We start from the raw sequence: 20,279 nt of genomic DNA, 5'->3' as shown, positions 1-20,279 counted from the left end.
TTACATTAAAAATTCGTTTATTTTACACATAAATAAATATACATAATTATTACCAGTTCTTAAACATAATGTGTGGTGGTTGCTTGGGTCATCATTACTTTACAAAATAAACTGCAGACAGTTCAACAACGGCGATCACCCAAACATACAATATTTGGTTTGGCTTTCCTCGCTTCCGGGAACCATTTAACTTACTTCACTATATCACCTCCGATCCTGTCGGCGATCTGAATTGGTATCCTTTCACCGTATATTGTAATATCTGCAGTCCTCTAGGACAGATTAATGGAACGTTGATGAATACACCCGACTATTGGACGGGTTCAAATTTCCAGCGATTTATTAAAAGTGTTCATTTGCTATAGCATATATAGAATAGTCCAGATCTTGTCTCGATGTCCATTATGTTTGTCAATGCTTCTTTCTTTTTTTTTTTAATGTTTTAAACTCTTCTTTTATTGTAATATTTAAACCTTATAAATTGTATACATGGACAATGTCCGTTAATAAATAAATATGTAATTAGAGCCCACATATAATAAATATGAATTATATGTTATAAATATCATCATTTATTGCTTTTTACCCCAATGGGAAAAGGATATGATAGTTGCCAACTTAAATGACACCCGTATTTAGTTTATGGAACTCTACATACATTCATTGCGGGTTGAAAGCTTCGAGTTTCAACGCCAAGCGGTTTTGCGAGATACCAATTCAGATTTCAGACGGATACTAAAAATAAAAGATGGCTCAAATTCGCGTCGGATGACAAAATAAAAGGTAAAGCATCCAAACGGCTTTGGATTTTGATGGGACACAAAGTTTAGTATGGACTTAACATAATCCTTAATTAAGTTAGTGCGGGCGAGTGATACGAAGCTCGTCGTTTAATTTATTATTCAACCGTTGCTATTCAAAATATCACGTTCCACGGCCGTGCCGCGGGAAGGGGTGACTCGGCTCGGTGACGGAATATAATCCATAAAAATATACTTTCATTTCATTAACTTACTGTGGAGACGATCGTGACATGACGAGATGTACGAGGATATTGTGAGGTGACATATGAGAGGTGACGCGATGACAACAACGTGCAAACATTGATTTGTCATCGATAGAATGGTGGTATATTAAATTAACAAAATAAGGACACGCACATTTTGTAATCACAATAAAGCTTTGTTTAAGAATTTCAAAACAAGCGAGTGTTGATTGAAAATCATGATAATAATAATATAGCAGTTTGCGCATTATTTACCTACCGTGTACGCGGTCTCGGGTTCTATTCATTAAAAATATATGTTTATGTTGGTCATTATGGTCACCTTCGGGTCGGCATAAGACTGATCTTGCACCATAAAGTGATGATGAGTTATATAACCCCGTGGTGTTATCGCAGACACTCCCCTCGAGCATTGCGCTTCGGGGTTCGATTCCTGTTGAGAGATCGCAATAATATAATACGATTTTTCTAGATGTTTTAATTCGACACTGCACCGTGGCCCGTTGTTTGCAAAAAATTGTCCTTTATTTGTTAATTTAATATGCGCGTGACTGTAACCCGAAATCGAAGTCCGATCACTGACGCACTTTGCTTATATAGATGAAATAAATATATTCGTGATGATGTGGCTTTTGTACAGTGGTAGCGAATTACTCGTCAAATGGGTATAAAAATGTGATGAATGTGCATCGATTAGACGCAGAGTCAATATGTTACAGATATGAGCGTTTAAACCATTAAGAGTCATAAATAAACGTGTACAAAATGGGCAACACTTAAACAATAACTAAGCGAAATGATAAGATTATTTATTGTACTTCACTATATTGCAATACTCGCCTCCATTATTATGGATACAATATAACCTCGCTATGGACACTTTTCCCGCCTCTGTTTGCGTAGCTAGTTCACTAAGGGCGCGTATAATTAAGGAGTATTCATTTACGTCAAATTATTTCCCTAAAACTCGGCGGCCAATCAAAGAAAGTCATATTTCACACAAAGAAAACAGGATTATTCTAGAATATAAGTAACGGCAAACTCGCAACCGGTAACAGAATATTGTAATGGAATCGCATTAGCTCCGTATTATGTTAGTTTGCGTACACTTCTCTGTGCAAAAAGAAACCGGAATCTAGGCTAAAAATCTTGGAAAAGAAAATCCAGTGGAGAAAATGGAGAAATACTCATCGCAACAACTGTACATAACTGCCCCAACAGTGTGTGGCGTCGATTCACGAACATTTTGGCAAATTCCAATACTAATTTGCTAAAATAACTTCCAGTTGCGAGTTTGCTGTTACGATGTAGGTTTTAAAAATATCACTTGATCACAATGCATTATGTTTGAGGCATTCGACATTCGAACATGAGAGATTCACAATGATTAATTAACAAAAAAATAATGCGCAGATTGAGAACACGCTCGGAATAAAGACTAGAATTAAAAAACTAGATATCTTTACAAAAAAAACTTCGCATTTGTTATATTTAGAAATAACTTGAATTGACATAAATTATTCGAGTGACTGCACCAAATTGTGGGTAAATACCCTACTAACATTAAATAAAAATATTGCCATAGAGAAGTATAAATATTATGCAGATGGAAAAAAATCCTTAACAAAGATAGAAAAAGATGTTTGAAAAGAGAAGCATATACACACATATTTTGAATACCGGTACCATTGGCCGGTTCGGGAAATCATTCACCATTTTACCCATGTTTAGACATAGATGTCTATCATGGATATTTTCTCAATATTTTAAAACTGACTTACATTCTTCTTTTCGTGCGGCATCTGGTATTCCTAACCACCCCCGAAGATTCCCGAGCCGTGATGTTCTTTTATGTCCAATACCCCGTCTACCCTCCCCCTTCACCCCCACCGTAGAAGCTGAGCTGTAGAAAAGCATATTTTTCTCCGCAGAATATGTGGCCAAAGTATTTTTTTAAGTAACTTTTGTCTTTTGCCAGGAGACCCAATCACAGCACAAAACAACAAGGCAGGAGAAAAATCACATTTAATTTTTGCATTCTCACCGAGAATCCGAACCAGGAACCTTTCGCGAGTGAACTGTCTCAGTCATCACACCACGGAGGTCGTCGTGGGACTTTTTCGAATACAAAAAATATTTACATGTACAGAATTGCGAATGCAACAGTGCGTTAAGTGCTCACTTAAACCGGCTGATGATAGGTTCTGAACCTAGACTTCCATTCGAACGACTTTTTCTATCTTTGTTTAAGAAATTGTTTTTCGAACGAGTCCGTATTCGAAGCGTGTCGTCAATCGATATTGCGATAATCGTAAAATAAAGTGTATATAAAATATTTTACATAATTTAGCGCTAATATTAATAATTGTTTCTGGAAGGACAAACGCTTAACTTAAATAATTTGAAATAGCGACTAGAGCAAAAACTAACGTATTAAAATAATATCCGCGCGATGAGTCGCGTCAGTTCGGGGGTCGGGAGAGGCAAACTGACGCACGGCGATGGAGACAGCTACTGCAGCACCGACATTCGGGCAACACCGGTTGCCGGGAGACACTCCACTAATACTGATCCATATCGATATTTTATACTTCTCTCGACTCGATCGGGTAATTTGGTTCTACTCGAAATTACATTTCTAAAATGTTTCCTCAAACGTAATAACATTTAATTGTGCGGTGAAACTTCTCTAAAATAGTCTACAAAATCATAAACCCGATGTTTCTCCACTTCCCGCAAGTCAGTCAGTCAGTCAGTACCCACCGTAATCTGATCGGACATTTGACGGGTACACGAGTGAAACACGTTTACCAACATTTTTACAGAAAAAATTCTCAAAGATAGAATTAATAATATTAATGAAAACAGCTTTAAGTCAATATGTCACTACAATTGTCGGCCTCGTGGTGTAATGGTCCGTACCGCACAAGAGGTCTCGGGTTCGATTCCCGACACGGTTGATACGAAATATTTATTTAAAAGGGTGTTTTCATCATCACCTTCATGTAACAAAAAGGATCAAGATACGCCGCGATTGGTGTACCTATGCACCATTAGGCGCGGAGAGGGAGTGATGATGATGATGAAAAGTCAATACTGCGCAAAAACATCAATATTTCATATCAAACAAAAAGAACATCAGATATAAACAGAAATGTGAAGTTGAAGAATATAAGTGACAATGAACATACGCTTCGTTCATTTCCCTTTCTGCTCCCGGTTGTGCATAGGGCACTGCTAATGCACGCCAGGTGAGGCTTATATCGATCATCTGTCACACGAAGGTGGACTTTGAAATACTCGAGTGGAAAATCACCTTTAAAAACAAACCCACCCATCACTACACAACGAGGCAGATTTGTCTACACTGGATCACCTTTTCGGGACTTTTACCCGAGAGTAGCCACCGAGTGGAAAACACTCGTCCGGGGTTCTGGTGCTATTTCACACGCAGAATTATATTGTTTGTCTGGCCGGACATAGAATTGAATCAGTCGATTCGGAGAACACAGTCGCAAGTATCAAATTTCTGAGAGAATTTAAAGAATAATAATTCTAGAAAAAGACAAACGCCGGGGACATTCCTAATCTAAACTTTCTTGTTGCGTTTCCTTACTAACTAACTATAACTAGAGGTACCTGCGGATAAACCAATTACTTTGTGCAATTTTTAAGAAAATATTACGCATTACATGAGAAAAATAATTAAAATGTTATACGAATGAATCAGTATTAGCTTCAACTAACTACGCTTGTCAAATAACTATTTCGTATTACAAAGTACGTATCTGAGAGTGTAAACTTGTCCCTTCTCGCCTAATATCACGTCATGTATGGCACGAAATGAGAGCCGTCTACATAAAGCACGTATAGACATAGAAAATGGCAGAAATATAAATGTTTGTTTATCGAGAGTACGATGGCACGCGGGTACGAATACGAGGCGAGGTCGTATACGAGCGTAGTGGGAGCATCTCCCGCGGGACAATATTCTCGCGGAATATAAAAATTACATATAAAATCCTAACACTTTCTTTCCTCTCCGTTTCGTCTCTAAATTCAATTATTAAAAAATACAAAACCTAACAACATGCTGTATTATTAGTAAATGGGCTAAATTGGTATATTTTCCTTACATTTAGATATCAAATTTTAAAAAACTGTAATATATTATATCTAGTAATAATAGTATGATACAAAAATAAATAAAAACAATAATCGTAATGACGGGCGGTGGGCGCAAGTTTGGCCACGGCGCCATTAATCCTACCAGACTTGGGTTGCTTCGCTGCAGCGCGGCGACTGTCGGAGGGGGGCGCTCTAACTGTCACTCGCACTCAGCAAGTTGTGTAATTCCGCGTAGTTCAGGATGGCTCTGTGCAGGAACTCGTACTGCAGCTGTAATGGAGACAATCGGGAACATTTTAGTAGCGTTCGTACAGAGCGCGGGTCATCTCTCATCGGCACGTCGCAACGCACAATCGTTTACCCGCCGCATCGTGGCCGAGAAGGTTGTTCGTCGGATATTGATAGAGTAGATCCGACATCTTTACTTATTATTTGCAGAAATGGATGTGGTAAAACGAAAAAAGTGCAATCCGTCTGTTCGATGACATATTAAACAATTAGCGAGGACCCAAACTATAGTCACAACTGAGTAATAAACTAATGAACTTACAAATGTGTCCAGACAGCCCATGCGTTGTGTGCGTATTTTGCGGGTCACGGCTGACACGTCCACTCTCCGCTCCGTGAGCAGCTGCGTGATGAGGATACTGAGCGCTACGAACATGGACGATCGCTCCGTGCCCAGGCTGCGGAGGAGAGACATAATATTATAGCCGGTGCTTTGAAAACTCTTCACATTACTCCGCGTATATTAGATGAGTACCCATTGTTTAATCTCGCCTTCCAAGCCCGGGTCTTCGAAGAAAGATTTCTACCGGAGTGGATTTGTCCCTATTACGCTAGAGTGGATTTGTAGAATGTTAACGTCTCGCACGAGTTCGATGCTACATGTCGGGGAATAATTGACATTCTCAGAAGACCACATCTTACTTAATTTAGGCCGGGAAGGCGAGAGCTGGCTTTAGGGTATCGCACGATCCTCGCTGCAGAACCTCACCTGCAGTGCACTAGGAGAGGAGGGGAGGCGGGGGGCGCGGCCTCGCTCTGCCCGACCAGCTCGATGATGCCGCGCGTGACCTCGGGAACCTGCCCGCTGACCGTGGGCCAGCCGTGGTACTGTAGCTGCGTCACTCGCGAACTTTCTTGGTTCTGTAAATAAGATGTATATATATATATATAAACCCCTAAACTGCTTGTGCGCCCATATCTAGCGCACATTTAGAACCCTGCCCGTCCGGAGTGGCACAAGTCTGAATGCGTCAAACTGAGAAAAACTACTTTAAAGATTTAGACATTTGCGATTTTCAACCACAGATCAATATCAAACATTGCACTCAATATAATTATGCTGTAATATACATTCAATAACGACAGTTATTTCTTTAAAAATATCTTTAATGATGAACTTCGTACAAAATGTTTTCTTGCACGTGGTAAGAATTAGAGCACTAAATTGTACGGCAAAGTTTCTTGAAAATGTACAAAAAAAATATATACATATATTAATAAAAATGCACTACTTTGAACGACGTCACTGGTTCATATGAACCGACCAATGATATGAGAGCTGTGAAGGATGTCCGGTTTGCTTACCGTAAATGAATAAATCGGAAGAACTGACAGAGAAGAACCTGTAACTCTCTTCTCCTCTAACCTCTATCTCTAACTTTAAAAATTCGTAGCTCTGACAATACGTTTTGTATTTCTGAAATAACTCCGCAAAGGTAGCGCAAAGCGATAAGGGCAGGTGGTATGAAGGTAATTTTAGTTATATAAAACTATGTTTTTTCAATAATTTGTCCCACTTTGTTCCATTGAAATATTGCGTATTGTATCTCTTTCAACTTATTTTTTAATGTACCCACACTAAGGATAATATTTAGTTTTATATAAATTATGCTTACACTGTATAATATTCACCGGTCTGAAGATGCCCATTAGAGGGTGAAAGCGCTAATTGGTCAAACAAATAAGTGGAAGCGTACCAAGTATTTTGAAATTAATAACTTATACGTAAATATAAGTTATTACATCATCATCGTATTATCAGCGCTATGATTTTTTTAAATTAAGTTTTCTCAAGTAATCTTACCTGAATGATGAGTTCTGCCGATTGGTCAGTTGATTTACAACAAATGGGAAATCTATAACAACTCTCTTATCATCGATTGATTCGGAAGAACTAGCGATGTCATGCAAAGTAATTTTCATTATCGCCGTTACTCTCGCATTGGAACCTCAACATCAACATCAACATCGTTTCTTCTGTCCATCTCCGACCGGTGTTGGACAATAATGGTGAATGTGGCGGTAAGCTACCTACAGTACCCGAGTACCCGAGTACCCGAGTAGAGAGAGTTGCCAGAAATAGCTCGACGGTCGTACCTTTGTGTTGGTGATTAGGAACTCTCGGCGCGTGTAGTAGGGACAGGACTCGCTCTGCAGGTAATTGACGTTTATGTGTTCGTACATAATGTCCTCGTCGTCCCAGTACCGGGGACACTTGCCATCACCCAACTGGAATATGTTGCAAATGTTTAATATTATGCTGGCATTACATATACAATTGGGTAACAAAAATATATCCTGTTAGTCTTATGTTGTTATAGATAGTTGAGTTTACTAAACGGCTCCATTGATTAAGCATCGTTTTTTTAATGGATTATTTTAAAAGCCCATTACGGTTTTGTAAGAAATATTATGAGGTCTAGTCCGTCCGTAATTTCTCGTCTGGTAAGTGTAGTCATCATATGCTTTTTCGGGTTGATAATTACTATAGTGTTCAGACTCATTGTATGGTATTTTTTAATGTCCTACGTTTGTCTTTGCTTTTTTAATGTGGTAGTGTTGTTGATGTCTGGTATTATATTTTTGTATGTCAGCAGTTTTGGTAAGTGTTATGTCATCGTCTTGTTTGTTTCCCAGTACAATTTTCGCCAAGTATCTTATGTCAAACTGGTGTGTTTTTTGTACAGTTCAGTCGTAGGGTTCACGTAGGATAAGTCGTATGTCAGTTTAATTATTTTATTTTGTTGTCTTTGTATCCTTGTTATGTTATGTCTTGTTACCAGTTCCCCAGAAAGCGATCATGTAGCTCAATTTGCTTTTAATGTAAGCATGATATATCATGATTAAAATTTTTTTTGGTACGAGGTCTTTACTATGGTAATGGCTTTGGTGAGTCCGTCTATGTGTTTTGTCTATTATAATTGTCTGTCCATGGTAAGTGAGGTAGGTAGGTCACGTGTTCAGGTTCTTTGAGAGTTTCGCTGTTTACTTTTATGCTCACGTTATGGTTCTTTTTTTGTGTTTCGAAGTGTATTATATTGGAATAAGTTACTGGAACAAGTGGCATTCGATGCTCTGATTCGCCGAAAAATGTACACCGAGTCCGAATTCTGTCTCGAGTTCACGCAATAGGGACATCGGTGTATTCAAGCCATAAGCCGATCGATCGATGGTAGATCAATCAAGCTAAATTAGTCAACTTTGAGCCAATGTTATTGCAAAGTTTTTGTAGACTTGAGATTTTCAACGGTGACTCCATTTCTCCGCAAGTGTAGTGTAACGAGCGGCAGTATAGTGCCGAAGCTTTAGTGCGGAGTTTATTTATGCATAAGTAAGGAGCGCAGTGTGCGGATACATACCTCACTGAGCATGACTATTGTGGAGATCTCCTGTTCCGACACCATCCTCCAGAAGTCCGCTATCGTGTTGGGGAGAGGGTCTTGTGCCACTATATACGATTCTGAATTGTCATAACCTGCAACAGTCAACCCATTCTCTTTCTTTGTCAAATATACCAATTTAATCACTAATTTTATAAATCATTGTAGTTCCGTAAATCCAATTTTAATGGGAAAACATTTAATGGTTTTAGTTAAGTCTAGAAGCTAAAAGACAAACTATAATATTAATAAATAAAAAATTAATATCAAAAATATTTTTTATTTTGTGGTATGACATTTATTTATTTAAACGCCTTCGCCAGGCTTTTACATGTTTAACATACATATAAACAAATAAAGATAGACATGTATTTTACACAGAGGTAGCAAAAAAATATATAAATGATTTTTAGAAGAAAAATAAAAATATTTAAAATGTCATCTTTACATATTATGAAGACAGAAACATAAATATGAAGACAGAAATGCATTTTACACAAAAAAAGAGCAAAAAATAAAAATTAATTAAGAAGAGAAAGAAAAAAAAAAAGAAAAAAAAAAATATTATTACATTTCAGTAGAAAATATATGGGGATACATAATAATACATACATATATTGCAGTATATTTTAAACTTACTTACAAAAATATTCCCGTTATGATTCATACTATCCTCTTTCTCTCTCCTTCTTTCACTCTTCTGTTTCATCCATACAACATATTATGACGTAAATAACAACGCGAGTAATTCTCGAGTCGCGATGACGAGGAAGTAACCTCGAAACCGGTTGATGTATAACTCTAAAGTTAAAGCGATTCATGCAAATTTATAAATAGATAAACTATTAATTTACGGCAAGAAAAGTATTCATTAAATAAATAAAGATTTTTCTAAAATTACATAAAACTTTTTTGTTACAATATTCCCCACCGCTACCAGACTTCGGTATCACTGGGAAATACGTCTCCCATTATTAATTAGCGCTGTTCAATTTCGTAACATCACAAAATTGCCCCTGAGCAGCGCCTGCTAACGGCACTCGACATAAACATTCTCGTTTTCGTCCCGAACGGATAACGCATCGGGCATTTACGAATATGCTTCTCCACCCGACCTCAGCTCTAAAGTTTCTCGCAGCATGAACAGGTACAAGAACTCGGATACGAACCTTCTATGAATGAGGCGTTGATGTAGGTTGAGTGTTCCCGGGTGGCCAGCGGAGCCAGGATAACCCTGTTGTGGTCGTACGGCAGGACGGCCTCGCTGCGGTTCTTGGTCGCGTGTTCGGGCGCGGCGCCCGCCTCGTGGGGCTTCTCGATCTCCACAGCCGCCAGGGCCTTCTTCTGTTAACCCACAATTTTTTTAATTATTAAAATATTTTTCCGCTGAGTTCTTACAATAATAATTTACATTTGTATTTGCCTTCCCCCCGTGCAAACAGCAAACATAACAATCCATCGCTTTATAGTTTAATAACCATTGATATTTTGGGTGCAAATTTTTAGCGATAACCGCAAAAAAATGGATTTCGAGCTTTAAATTTTACATGCATTCTTTTTTTCACTTCCTAACTCCCTGTTTTACTTCCACGCTAATAGCTGACGCGACATTAAAGCAGTACTTAGTACAATTTATAGTCCTTAAAATGTAACATGATTAGAGTGACAGTTGTCAGAAAAAGTGACGACATAACTTTGTAGTAACGTCAAAGGAGTTATTTATATTGACACACGGAAAATCATTTGTATCTGGCGTGTTCATTTATTTTTTTAATACAATGCTTGAAGCATAAATCAACATTAATATTTAAAATCAGCTTTAAAACTAAAATAAACCTAATTATTAACGACGTTCTTACAAGGTTACATCATTTTGCAAAAACGTTAGAGATGGACAAATTGATCAATGTAAATTGGTCGAATAAAAAAATAATTCATTTTATATTGTTCATAAAAAAAGTATAAATGTCTCATTTTTTGGTGAATAATTGTGTTAAACACACTATAATAGGCTTGTCTTTGCGTTTTTTATATCAATGTTCGGAAACAGAGTTTCATGATTGCATGAAATAACTGATAAAATCGATTTGATCAGTGATCAGTAATTTCCCATCACTAATGAAATTAGTTTGACAGCTGTCATTCTAATCAAGCTATATTTTAAGGACTATAGTAAATTATATCTTAATTGAACTAGAACAGATTACTAATTGTACCTTGATAAGGAAACTTGTGTAGATTCGAAACCAGTCAATACATAATTAAATGTGAATTAGGTGGTTTTAAACAAAGCATTTTAAATTGGAATTTTAATTATTTCAAGATAAGATCTGGACTTTTTTGGTGCAAGTCTTTTTAGGTTTAAACAATCACTAAGATAGACCAGATCTTGTCTCGAGGTAGTCATTATTATTTCATTTTTGTCCTAGCTTTAATTTTCTTCAGCTGTATTTCATTTCAATTGTACCAGTATATATTACAAAGAAATGTATTAACCATTGTTAAATAGACTTGATACGTCCGTAAATAAATATGTGAAAAATAAAATATAAAGTGGCGAGCATACCATGTGGTTGAGCATCTGGAACTGCGCCTCCATAGCGCACACGGCCTCGGGGAGGGGCGTGTGGCGCAGGCGGTCCAGCTCCGGCTTGAGGCGCGCCAGCGGCAGCTCCGAGTCGCCCAGGCACGCGTGCTCCAGCAGCGCGCGGTACACGAACACGTACTGGCGCTGGCTCTGCACCAGGAAGTTGCGCTGGCGCCGCAGCTCGCACACCGTCGCCGCCACGGCCGCGCAGCGCTCCGCCGCCAGCTGGTCCAGCAGCGCGTCCAGCGCCACCAGCGTGCCCGTGCGCCCCACGCCCGCCGAGCAATGCACCAGCACCGTGCGCCCGCCGCTCGCCTCCCGCACGCGCTGCAACCGCGCGCGATACGTCAGTTAAAATATTTTTTTTATCCTGCGGCTTGCGAGATAAGGCCTGTAATTTGTATCCTCAGTACGAGGAACATCGAACTGGTCCACATTCATCAATATCACCTGCGAGGTGTATGAAGTACATATGATAAGTAAATCGATGGTAAGAGATGAGTAATGGGTGAGACAGTTTAATGAAGGTTGTGATAACGTTCACGACGACGAAAGAAGAGGGCGTACCCTTTTTATGAAATGGGAACACAAAAGCCTGCGCCGTGCTATGACAGTTGCCTAAAAATGATGGGAGTTATGTAGAAAAATACTTTAAGGTCTAAAGATTTTTCATAATAATTTTTTTTTCTGAATACAAGTTGTTTGGTAGAGTGGAACATAAAAAAATGGTAGATAAAGGAGGACATTTGGAACAAATTTACTGTAGTGGCCTGTCTCCAAATGTCACCAATTTATTATCATAGTTTTTTTTAATGTTTTTGTTGTCATTTTACCAGATTTTAGTCTTATGCCTTTAATAAAAAAAATCTAAGGCTGGCATCAGCTCTAAATAAATTGTGTTTGTCTTAGAAGAGTTTTACTCCGAATTTTTATTTCAAGATTTTGTATTGTATTTAGCATACTGTTCAAAAGGCGTATATTAAAGAAGTTTTCAAAAGAATTTAAAACATTTTGATCACAATATTTGAGTTTGTCCAAATGTTTGTAGACAAAAGACTGGATTTCACCCCCTCGGGAGTCATGTTTAGATTTTATTTTAATGTGAAGCAAAGTTCATGTTTACGTTTCTTTTATCCTTTTTTAAAAATTTTGTTGGGTAATTCATTTTTTCCAAATTATTATCTGCACAGATTTTTTTCTCTGATACAACGGTACAACACTACTAAGGCAAACAAAATTTAATTAGAGCCGATACAAGCCTTAGATTTTTTTACTAAAGGCGCTAGACCAAAATCTGGGAAACTGTCAAGAAAAACATGAAAAAAACGTAATAATAAATTGACGACATTTAGGGACAGGCAACTAGATCCAATTCGTTCCGAATGGCCCCGTCTATTCACCATTTTATTTTTTGTTCCGCTCTCTACCGAAGCAATCTGTTAATGAACCTTTCAAATGGAACTTACTTTCCAAATATACGTACCTCGTATGATAGTATTGTAATATTACGAAGGATAATAATAGTATACCTTGATGAACTTGAGTATGGCGTGCGGGTATTCCGGCGCCACGAAGTCCTTCCACATCAGGAAGTGGTATTGTTTCACAACCCTCTCCTCCGTGGCTCCGCTGGCAGTGCCGTTGCCGTTGCCGTTTCCATTATTCGTGTCGGCGACTGGAACCATCCGACGAAATCATCATTGTTATCCTCGATAATGTAAATAAGTACAGTGCAATAATCGAGTAAAACAGTACCTCCATTCTTCTTGATTCCATTGGCTTCGATAACCTCCCCATCGGAGCTGGACAAGGGCTGCTTACTAATTCTTAATTCTCTGATGATGTAGTCAGAATACCTTGAACAAATAAATCTAACTAAAATATTGCTAATAAATCATCTGGGTATTTAGTATGCAATAATTGCGTTCGGAATATTCGCCCCGGTTTAAAAATAAGTAGGTATGATACAAATTGAGAACTAAAATTCTCGCCGCATCTATCTTGGAAACTGACCCGATTAAAAGACTTAGGGTCTTTTTAAACTTATTACATTTAACGATAGATGTCGCTAATTCTTACATACTTCTAATATGCATTGTAAAATCAACAAACCAAAGCATGTTGAAAATTTATACAGTCGAACTTCGTTATAATGATCACGGAAATAGCGAGATCTCGGATGTAACGAGGAAACATTCCTTGACATTTTAGTTCTTGGTTTTCTCCGTACATTTATTCACTTTTTTAACGAGCTACTTCTCGGACAAACTGAACAAAAATAAGAACTGAAGTAATAAAATACAAACGGTCGGCTTACTTTGGAGCGATGCCGCTGGGCGGCGAGATCGGATAATGTTTACGACACTATGTGAGTGTCTAAATACCTGATTCGTATTTTCGCCGACAACAAAACACTTTAAAAGGGTATCAAACATATGGTTGAAATTGCTCGTGTCAATCCAAGCTTTGTAAACTCAGTAAGTACCGGCTCGGCATCACATTACAATTTACAACTTCTTTTATAGTTAATGACACCCTTGTTTTGGGGGTTTTAACAATGTTTTTTATTTTTTCAATGCTCTATGGTCAATGCATAATAAACATGACGAGTGGATGCTGTCAGATCAGTTAAAAACTAACCCTCGAATTTTAAACATGTATCTAGCAAGAGGAAGTGTCTGAAGTTCGTGAACTCGTGGAAAAGTGGCAATAGGAAAATATCACATTTTTTAAAGTAATAAAGGTCTATGATATACTGTCCAGTAAAAAAAATAAATTTTTAGTAGCATAAAAAATACTTGTAAATTTGTAATTTTGAATACCCACAAAAACGGTCATTCCATTGGCCACGCCCCTAATGCGTCACGATTCATTGTTTTCTATTTGTTCCCGCCATCGACATTTATGTAGAACAATTTCATGAATCTTGACGTCATAACAACCGAGGCCAAACACGTCGCGTTTTTCTACTTACATATTTTTATTGAATTTCTTTTTTACATTTATGTATGAAAACATTTCTCTACATGATCCATATTGATTTTGAAGTCCATTTCATATATTTTTATCGGTAATCGTAGTATGTGATATGTCCATATTATTTATGAATTGAAGTGGTGTGAAAAATATTGCTTGAAAAAAGTTTTCTCTATTTTTATTTTTCAGAAATTGGAAATTAGAAAGTCGTATGTTTGCAAGCATTTATTATAATTTCCATAAAAATTTCCCTTTTCAATAAAATAAGCAGTTTTTTCATCGTCCTATGAAATGATTTACGCGGTGTTAGCTTAACGATGTTATACCTCGGCAAAAAGGGTTGGTTTACGTGAAATAAAACTCTCCTCGGGAGGACGTACCTCTTCTCTCCCTGGTGCAGCACGCGGATGTTGCCGCCGTACACCTTCTCCGAGTTGTGCTGGTCGGGCCAGTACTTGGCGCACTTGACCTTGGAGTACTCCTCCAGGTTGGTGAGCATCACCACCAGCTCCAGATTGTGTTCCCAGATCATGCGCCAGAAGTCGTGCACCGTCACGTCGGTCGGGCCCTGCGCGCAGATGAACTTTCTCCTCTCCTGAATAATACCCAGTATTGTGAACATAATGCAGTCTGCTGGTTCAATTTGATAGTTCATTTTTGCATATTACAAGATTGACATATTATAAAAAAATTGAGAAATTTTAGAAAAGGTTATTTGGAAGCCTATTTCCTATGTCTACCGGTCAGATAATTAATAACGCTAACATGCAAATCTTACTATAATACATCTCCACCAAAATAGTTGCGCAAAATACATTTTAGCTAAAAATAGATCATAATTTTTCATGGAGAGTTTTTGCACCAAAACTAATGAGGAATTTTAGAGTATTTTTTTATTATTTATTAATAGATTACAAAACTACGCCAAATTAAAAAAAAAAAAATTACATATAGCAGCTATTAAGCTGATGCGTGTACCTGGTTATTAAACATTATAAATTGCTGTGTGCATCTAGTTAACATTCACTGAACTAGCACCGATCACTTTCTCAGGAAGGCCATTCCATTTCTCCACAACTCGGTTTGTCGGGAAGTTCTTCCCAGGGTCGGATGAGAAGGAGGCAGTGTTGAGTTTCAATGGATGACCTCTTAGATGGCGGTTTTCATTCATAGTGAACATTGATTTCAACTTGGGTACATTATATTGCTCAGTTAATGGAGTCACCACGCTGCCTGCGCTCCCAGTGAACTCAACCCGAGCTCCCTTGAGCGGTCCTCGTACGATTAATTTCTTAGAGAAACTACCATTTTAGTTGCTCTTCTCTGGACTTTCTCCGACAACTCTACGTCTTTTTTAAAATAGGGACTAAAGATTTGGTAGGCATACTCCAGGAGTGGACGAACATATGATTTATAAATTTTGAGGAACAAATCTTGGGCAATTATAGTATTATCAGAGCTATGATTTTTTTAAGTTTTGTGATTTCGAAATTACTCTGCCTGTGACGTCGCAAGTTCTCTACGGTGAGTTGTCTCCTGATTGGTGGGTTCGCTTCCCGGTAACCGGAAATGTATCACAACACTCTGTCATTGGTTGATTCCGAAGAACTAGTGATGTCGTTTAAAGTAGTTCATTTTTGAGAAACTTCGCCGTACAATCAAATGCTCTAATTGTTAGCGCGCGAAGAAAACATTTTAATACCCAATTTTCTGTCGCGCTGGACTTCCTCACTGTGAGTTGTGTAATTACGGCAAAAAGTCAAACGCATGCTAACATGCGCATGGCGTGGACCGGGTTAAGCGACTTTTTACTAAATTTTGATGATCGAAACTTGGTTATATGTAAATATTACAAAAAAATATATTCCTAACAGATAATAAAGGTTTGGTAACCGACAGAAGTGCTCAAAGATAAAAATACCCTAGGTATTTTATTTTTGTATTACTGGATTTTATTTCCTGGATATGTACATAATATCGTCGATTGACAGGTTAAACGCGCAAAGAGGAAACGCGCTCCGAGTTTTCTTCGTACAAACGTATTCATGTTTTTCCTCCCTGGGTTTACGGGACTAGAGCAATGACACAATAGATATTTACCATTGGCATGTCCTTATTGTTTTATTTTTTAGATAAATTGTTTCTCACGGGAGCTAGGATCATCCGAAAACCCTTAAAAGACGCACGGTATACAAATATGATAAATATTTTTGAAAAATGCAAAAGATATTGATATTGACACAGAAAATTTTATTCGGTACTCTTTTTAAAAAAAACAAAATCGGTTCAGAATTAGACATCATTTCATTTGTAGACCTTTCCGATTGCTGGTTTTTAGTTCTGGTATAATAAACTATTGCGTGTTGTCGCTGTTACCTTGTACCCGAGCACGAAGTTGGCGTTGATGTAGTCGCTGCCCGGTACCCCCTCCACAGCGGACAGGCGGACTCTGGTCTGGTCGTAGGCCTTGATGTCCGGGTAGCGGTTCTTGCCCTGGTTCTCCTTGGCCTCCGACGCCTCCGTGGTCCGGTCGGGGAAGGAGTCCGGCAGCATCTAAATAACACAGAAACATTGTCGAGACATTACATAATCTGTTATTGTTTTGGGTTATAACGTATGTGTTGTTTTTTATATAATGTAACAATAAGCCTTAATATATAACCCTTTAAGTCAGTGGTTTCCAACTCGGGGGGTAATTACCACCTAATTATTTAAACAAAAGCATCTTCATTAAGCCAAAAGTCATGCTGAATTGCGGGCGTGCAATCCGTCAGCACCTTCTTACGTATTTTTCCAATATTATATACTTAACCTATATTACAAATTTTAGTTGAAAACATCGCATAATACCTATGATATTTTATTTAAAAATTACCATTAATACAAAAAACTTTTTTCCATCAGCCATAATTTGAGCATACGTCTTACTCCTGTATTGATGGAACGTATGCAGAAAGCAGCCAGCCATAGGAAAGTGAAACTGAGATAATAGCACCTTTGTGAAAAGAGTCAATAATCAAATCTACACAACAGTTGGAAAGTTTTTGACTTTGACAAATGATAAACAATAAATACATCAGTTTTTTTCTATACTACAAACAAGAATCTAATTATGTATTTGACCAGTTTTAGTGATTTTTAAAGTACAGTAAGATTTTTCTGGTGCTGTGGGTGTTTTCTGCAAATTGAGAAATGCCGTTTTTGCGATTGAATTTTTTTTCAGGTGATTATTACCGTTTTTTGTATAAAAGCGGTCTGGCTGTTTTTACCAGAACATAGAATTGAATTATAAACCAATATCGAATTTTTTCAAAATTTTGGACTGGCTGGTTTCTGCGTAACTACATTCGATTGAACTAATTATTCTTAATATTGTTTGGTAACATGCTACATATTTTAGGTAAACTGTATTGCAATGTCCTTTTCCATATTTATTACAATATTTAGGAACAGCTAGCCCTTCGTTGTGCTACGGTATTCCGCCCGAGATTACTGCCGTTATAAAGGCGCTCCACGTATACAACAATTGTCGTGTGAGAATCGGCGTCCCTTAGACTGATCGGTACGGGGTCTCCGCTGGAGTGAGGCAAGGGTGAGTCTTTGCACCGTTCTTAATCATCATATCGATGGATTTTTACCACCCGATCGAGGCATAAAAATGAACTCCCCCCATAAAGTTATGCAACTCCAAGTTTGCAAATGATGCAGTTCTTTTTGAAAAGTCTGTTAGGGACCTTTGGTAAATTATTGGCAAACCGCAGGAAAACTCCGCTCATTTGGGTCTTAATATTAATACCAAAAAGACCCAAATTATCCGCAACAAATCCTGTTTTGAACCTGATCCGCCTCTCTATAATAATGGGCAGAGTATCGAAAAAGTTGACAGCTTTACATGCTTGGGAGTTCACATAACTGAGGAGGGTAGCATGCACAAAGAACGCTGAACGAATTGCTGGAGCAACTTTCAATACAATGCGTGTTGTCTCTAGTCTATACTCGGTCAAAACAAAATGCCGATTATTAAACTCTCGGCACCTTAACCGAGACTCGAAACACCAAATTTCCGAGTAAGAGTAAGTGCTTGAGGAGAATATTAGGCATAAGGTGGTACGATTTCATAACTAATGTTGAAGCCCGAGAACGGAAGCAGCAGCCTCCTACGACAAGCATATTGAGCATGCGACAATGGACCCGGCTCGGACACGTGTTGCACATGCCTCGGGAGAACCTGATGACGATCTTTCGGCTTCATTCGGCGGAACTGAAGAATGCGGGATCGATGTGGAAAGAGAAGAGAGTGCTGGCTGGCGATAGGGCCTCCCGGAGGCGTCTGGTGAAGTCCACGTGCTCCACCTAGGAGCGAATGAGCAAAAAGAGAAAAACAATCCCTCCCATACTAGCAAACCTGGTATTGTAATCATGTACTAACTTATGTTTATACTCGGAGTGCGACGCACGCTGACAAATTAAATTATACCAAAGCGGAGCCCTAACGGATAATTTATTTACACAATAAATATACTGAAATATTGATTGATATTAGCGTACCTCGAACTCGCGCTGGAAGCCGTAGCCCGCGTCCGCCTGCCTCTCCGAGTAGGCCTCCAGCAGCTCGTCCTTGAGGATGGGCGGCATGTCGGGCAGGCTGTGTGCCACCAGCTGGTGTTGGCCCCCGCGCAGATTCTGGTAGATGTTCCTGCAACGCCACACTCGGCTTAAATACTACCGAACCTACTAGAAGGGCGCGCGCAAAAGTTCACATTCCATTTTGATGATCATTATCGGGATTGTTAACGCGTGATCAAATTAATATATGATCCATAAAATTAATACCGTCGCTGCACCAGTATTATAATGTTATAATTTCTCTTTTGTCAAGGCCCCGTTGTCCACAATAAATGGTGACACATGCACAAAAAGTTTTTTTTTTTATGATTCCTTCATGTGTTTGCTTTTTTCATTTTAATAAAAAAAATATTATAGTTGCATTTTTATGATTGATCTAAATATATCAGGTTTGGGGGCATTTTTAAAGGGTTACACTAAATAATTCACTATTAGAAAATGGGAATCAAGTTAAGGTAGAGTGGGGTTCAAGCCTCGGACCTCTGATCTGCGAATTTCCTTGCATTCATTTGTTTATATCGCAGTTATCTTACTGCTTTGGGACTTTTTATTATTATTATGAATAACTACAGCGCTATTTTCATAATAATCATTTAATATTAACTACAAATTTATCATCTAAGTAAAACTATGTATTTTGTCATCACACACTTGGGATTCGACCCTCATAAGACAGAGGATATAAATATAAAACTATGCAGTTCAAAAGTTGTTGATGGGATGTTTTGACCTTTTTTACTGATAAGTCAATTTATTATTTTATATAACTACTTGGCGCGTTCTATAATTGGTGTCTATAATTAGACCAATTATCTGTAGCCATGCTGACATAATAGACATAAATAGTGTTTTTCTTAAGCTGGGTTCAGGCGAGGACAATAGGTTCGATGGGACAAGACAGTATTGTTCTGTCCTCGTGTGAACCCGTGATATTTGACGTTATTTTGCATTACCTGAGTGTGGTTTGAAGAGTGTTCATCTCCACACCGTGATGGGGCGCCTTGCGACGCGAGTGAGCGTGGTACGCGCACAGGATTATAACCAGGAACAGGGCAACAGCCACCCCGCCGCCGAAGATCTAAAGAGAAACAACAATGCTATATTGTCAACTGCATAAAGGAACACACTGAAATAAATATTTTTTTTAAATATATTTATTTAAAAACGTGTTTTTACTCTAAAATATTTCATAGTTCCTGGGCTAGCACCTGAAGAGTAAGACTGATCATCTTACCTTTATATAACAAAAATTATCAAGATACGCCGCAATTTGTGTACCAAGGCAGTG

At 38.2% G+C, this 20,279-nt stretch overlaps 1 protein-coding gene across 1 annotated transcript in view; it reads right to left on the bottom strand.

Moving 5' to 3' along the window:
* Nucleotides 1-20,279, bottom strand: part of Ptp69D (Protein tyrosine phosphatase 69D) — a 45,238-nt gene continuing 24,959 nt past the window's right edge. Inside the window, exons 15-27 of the mRNA XM_088239268.1 lie at nt 19,945-20,069; nt 18,914-19,061; nt 16,742-16,918; nt 14,746-14,960; nt 13,145-13,245; nt 12,919-13,064; nt 11,369-11,716; nt 9,972-10,146; nt 8,782-8,897; nt 7,520-7,651; nt 6,132-6,283; nt 5,685-5,820; nt 1-5,404 (exon numbers count right to left, since the gene is read on the bottom strand). Of these exons, the coding sequence (XP_088095394.1) occupies nt 5,327-5,404; nt 5,685-5,820; nt 6,132-6,283; nt 7,520-7,651; nt 8,782-8,897; nt 9,972-10,146; nt 11,369-11,716; nt 12,919-13,064; nt 13,145-13,245; nt 14,746-14,960; nt 16,742-16,918; nt 18,914-19,061; nt 19,945-20,069 (2,049 nt within the window). The 3' untranslated portion in view covers nt 1-5,326. The remainder of the gene's footprint in view (nt 5,405-5,684; nt 5,821-6,131; nt 6,284-7,519; nt 7,652-8,781; nt 8,898-9,971; nt 10,147-11,368; nt 11,717-12,918; nt 13,065-13,144; nt 13,246-14,745; nt 14,961-16,741; nt 16,919-18,913; nt 19,062-19,944; nt 20,070-20,279) is intronic.

The sequence above is a fragment of the Micrasema longulum genome, unplaced genomic scaffold (genome assembly GCF_059751315.1).
Source record: "Micrasema longulum isolate JH-2025_06_02 unplaced genomic scaffold, ASM5975131v1 h1tg000114l, whole genome shotgun sequence".
Taxonomy (NCBI): domain Eukaryota; kingdom Metazoa; phylum Arthropoda; class Insecta; order Trichoptera; family Brachycentridae; genus Micrasema; species Micrasema longulum.
This window is presented reverse-complemented; position numbering and strand designations above follow the sequence as displayed.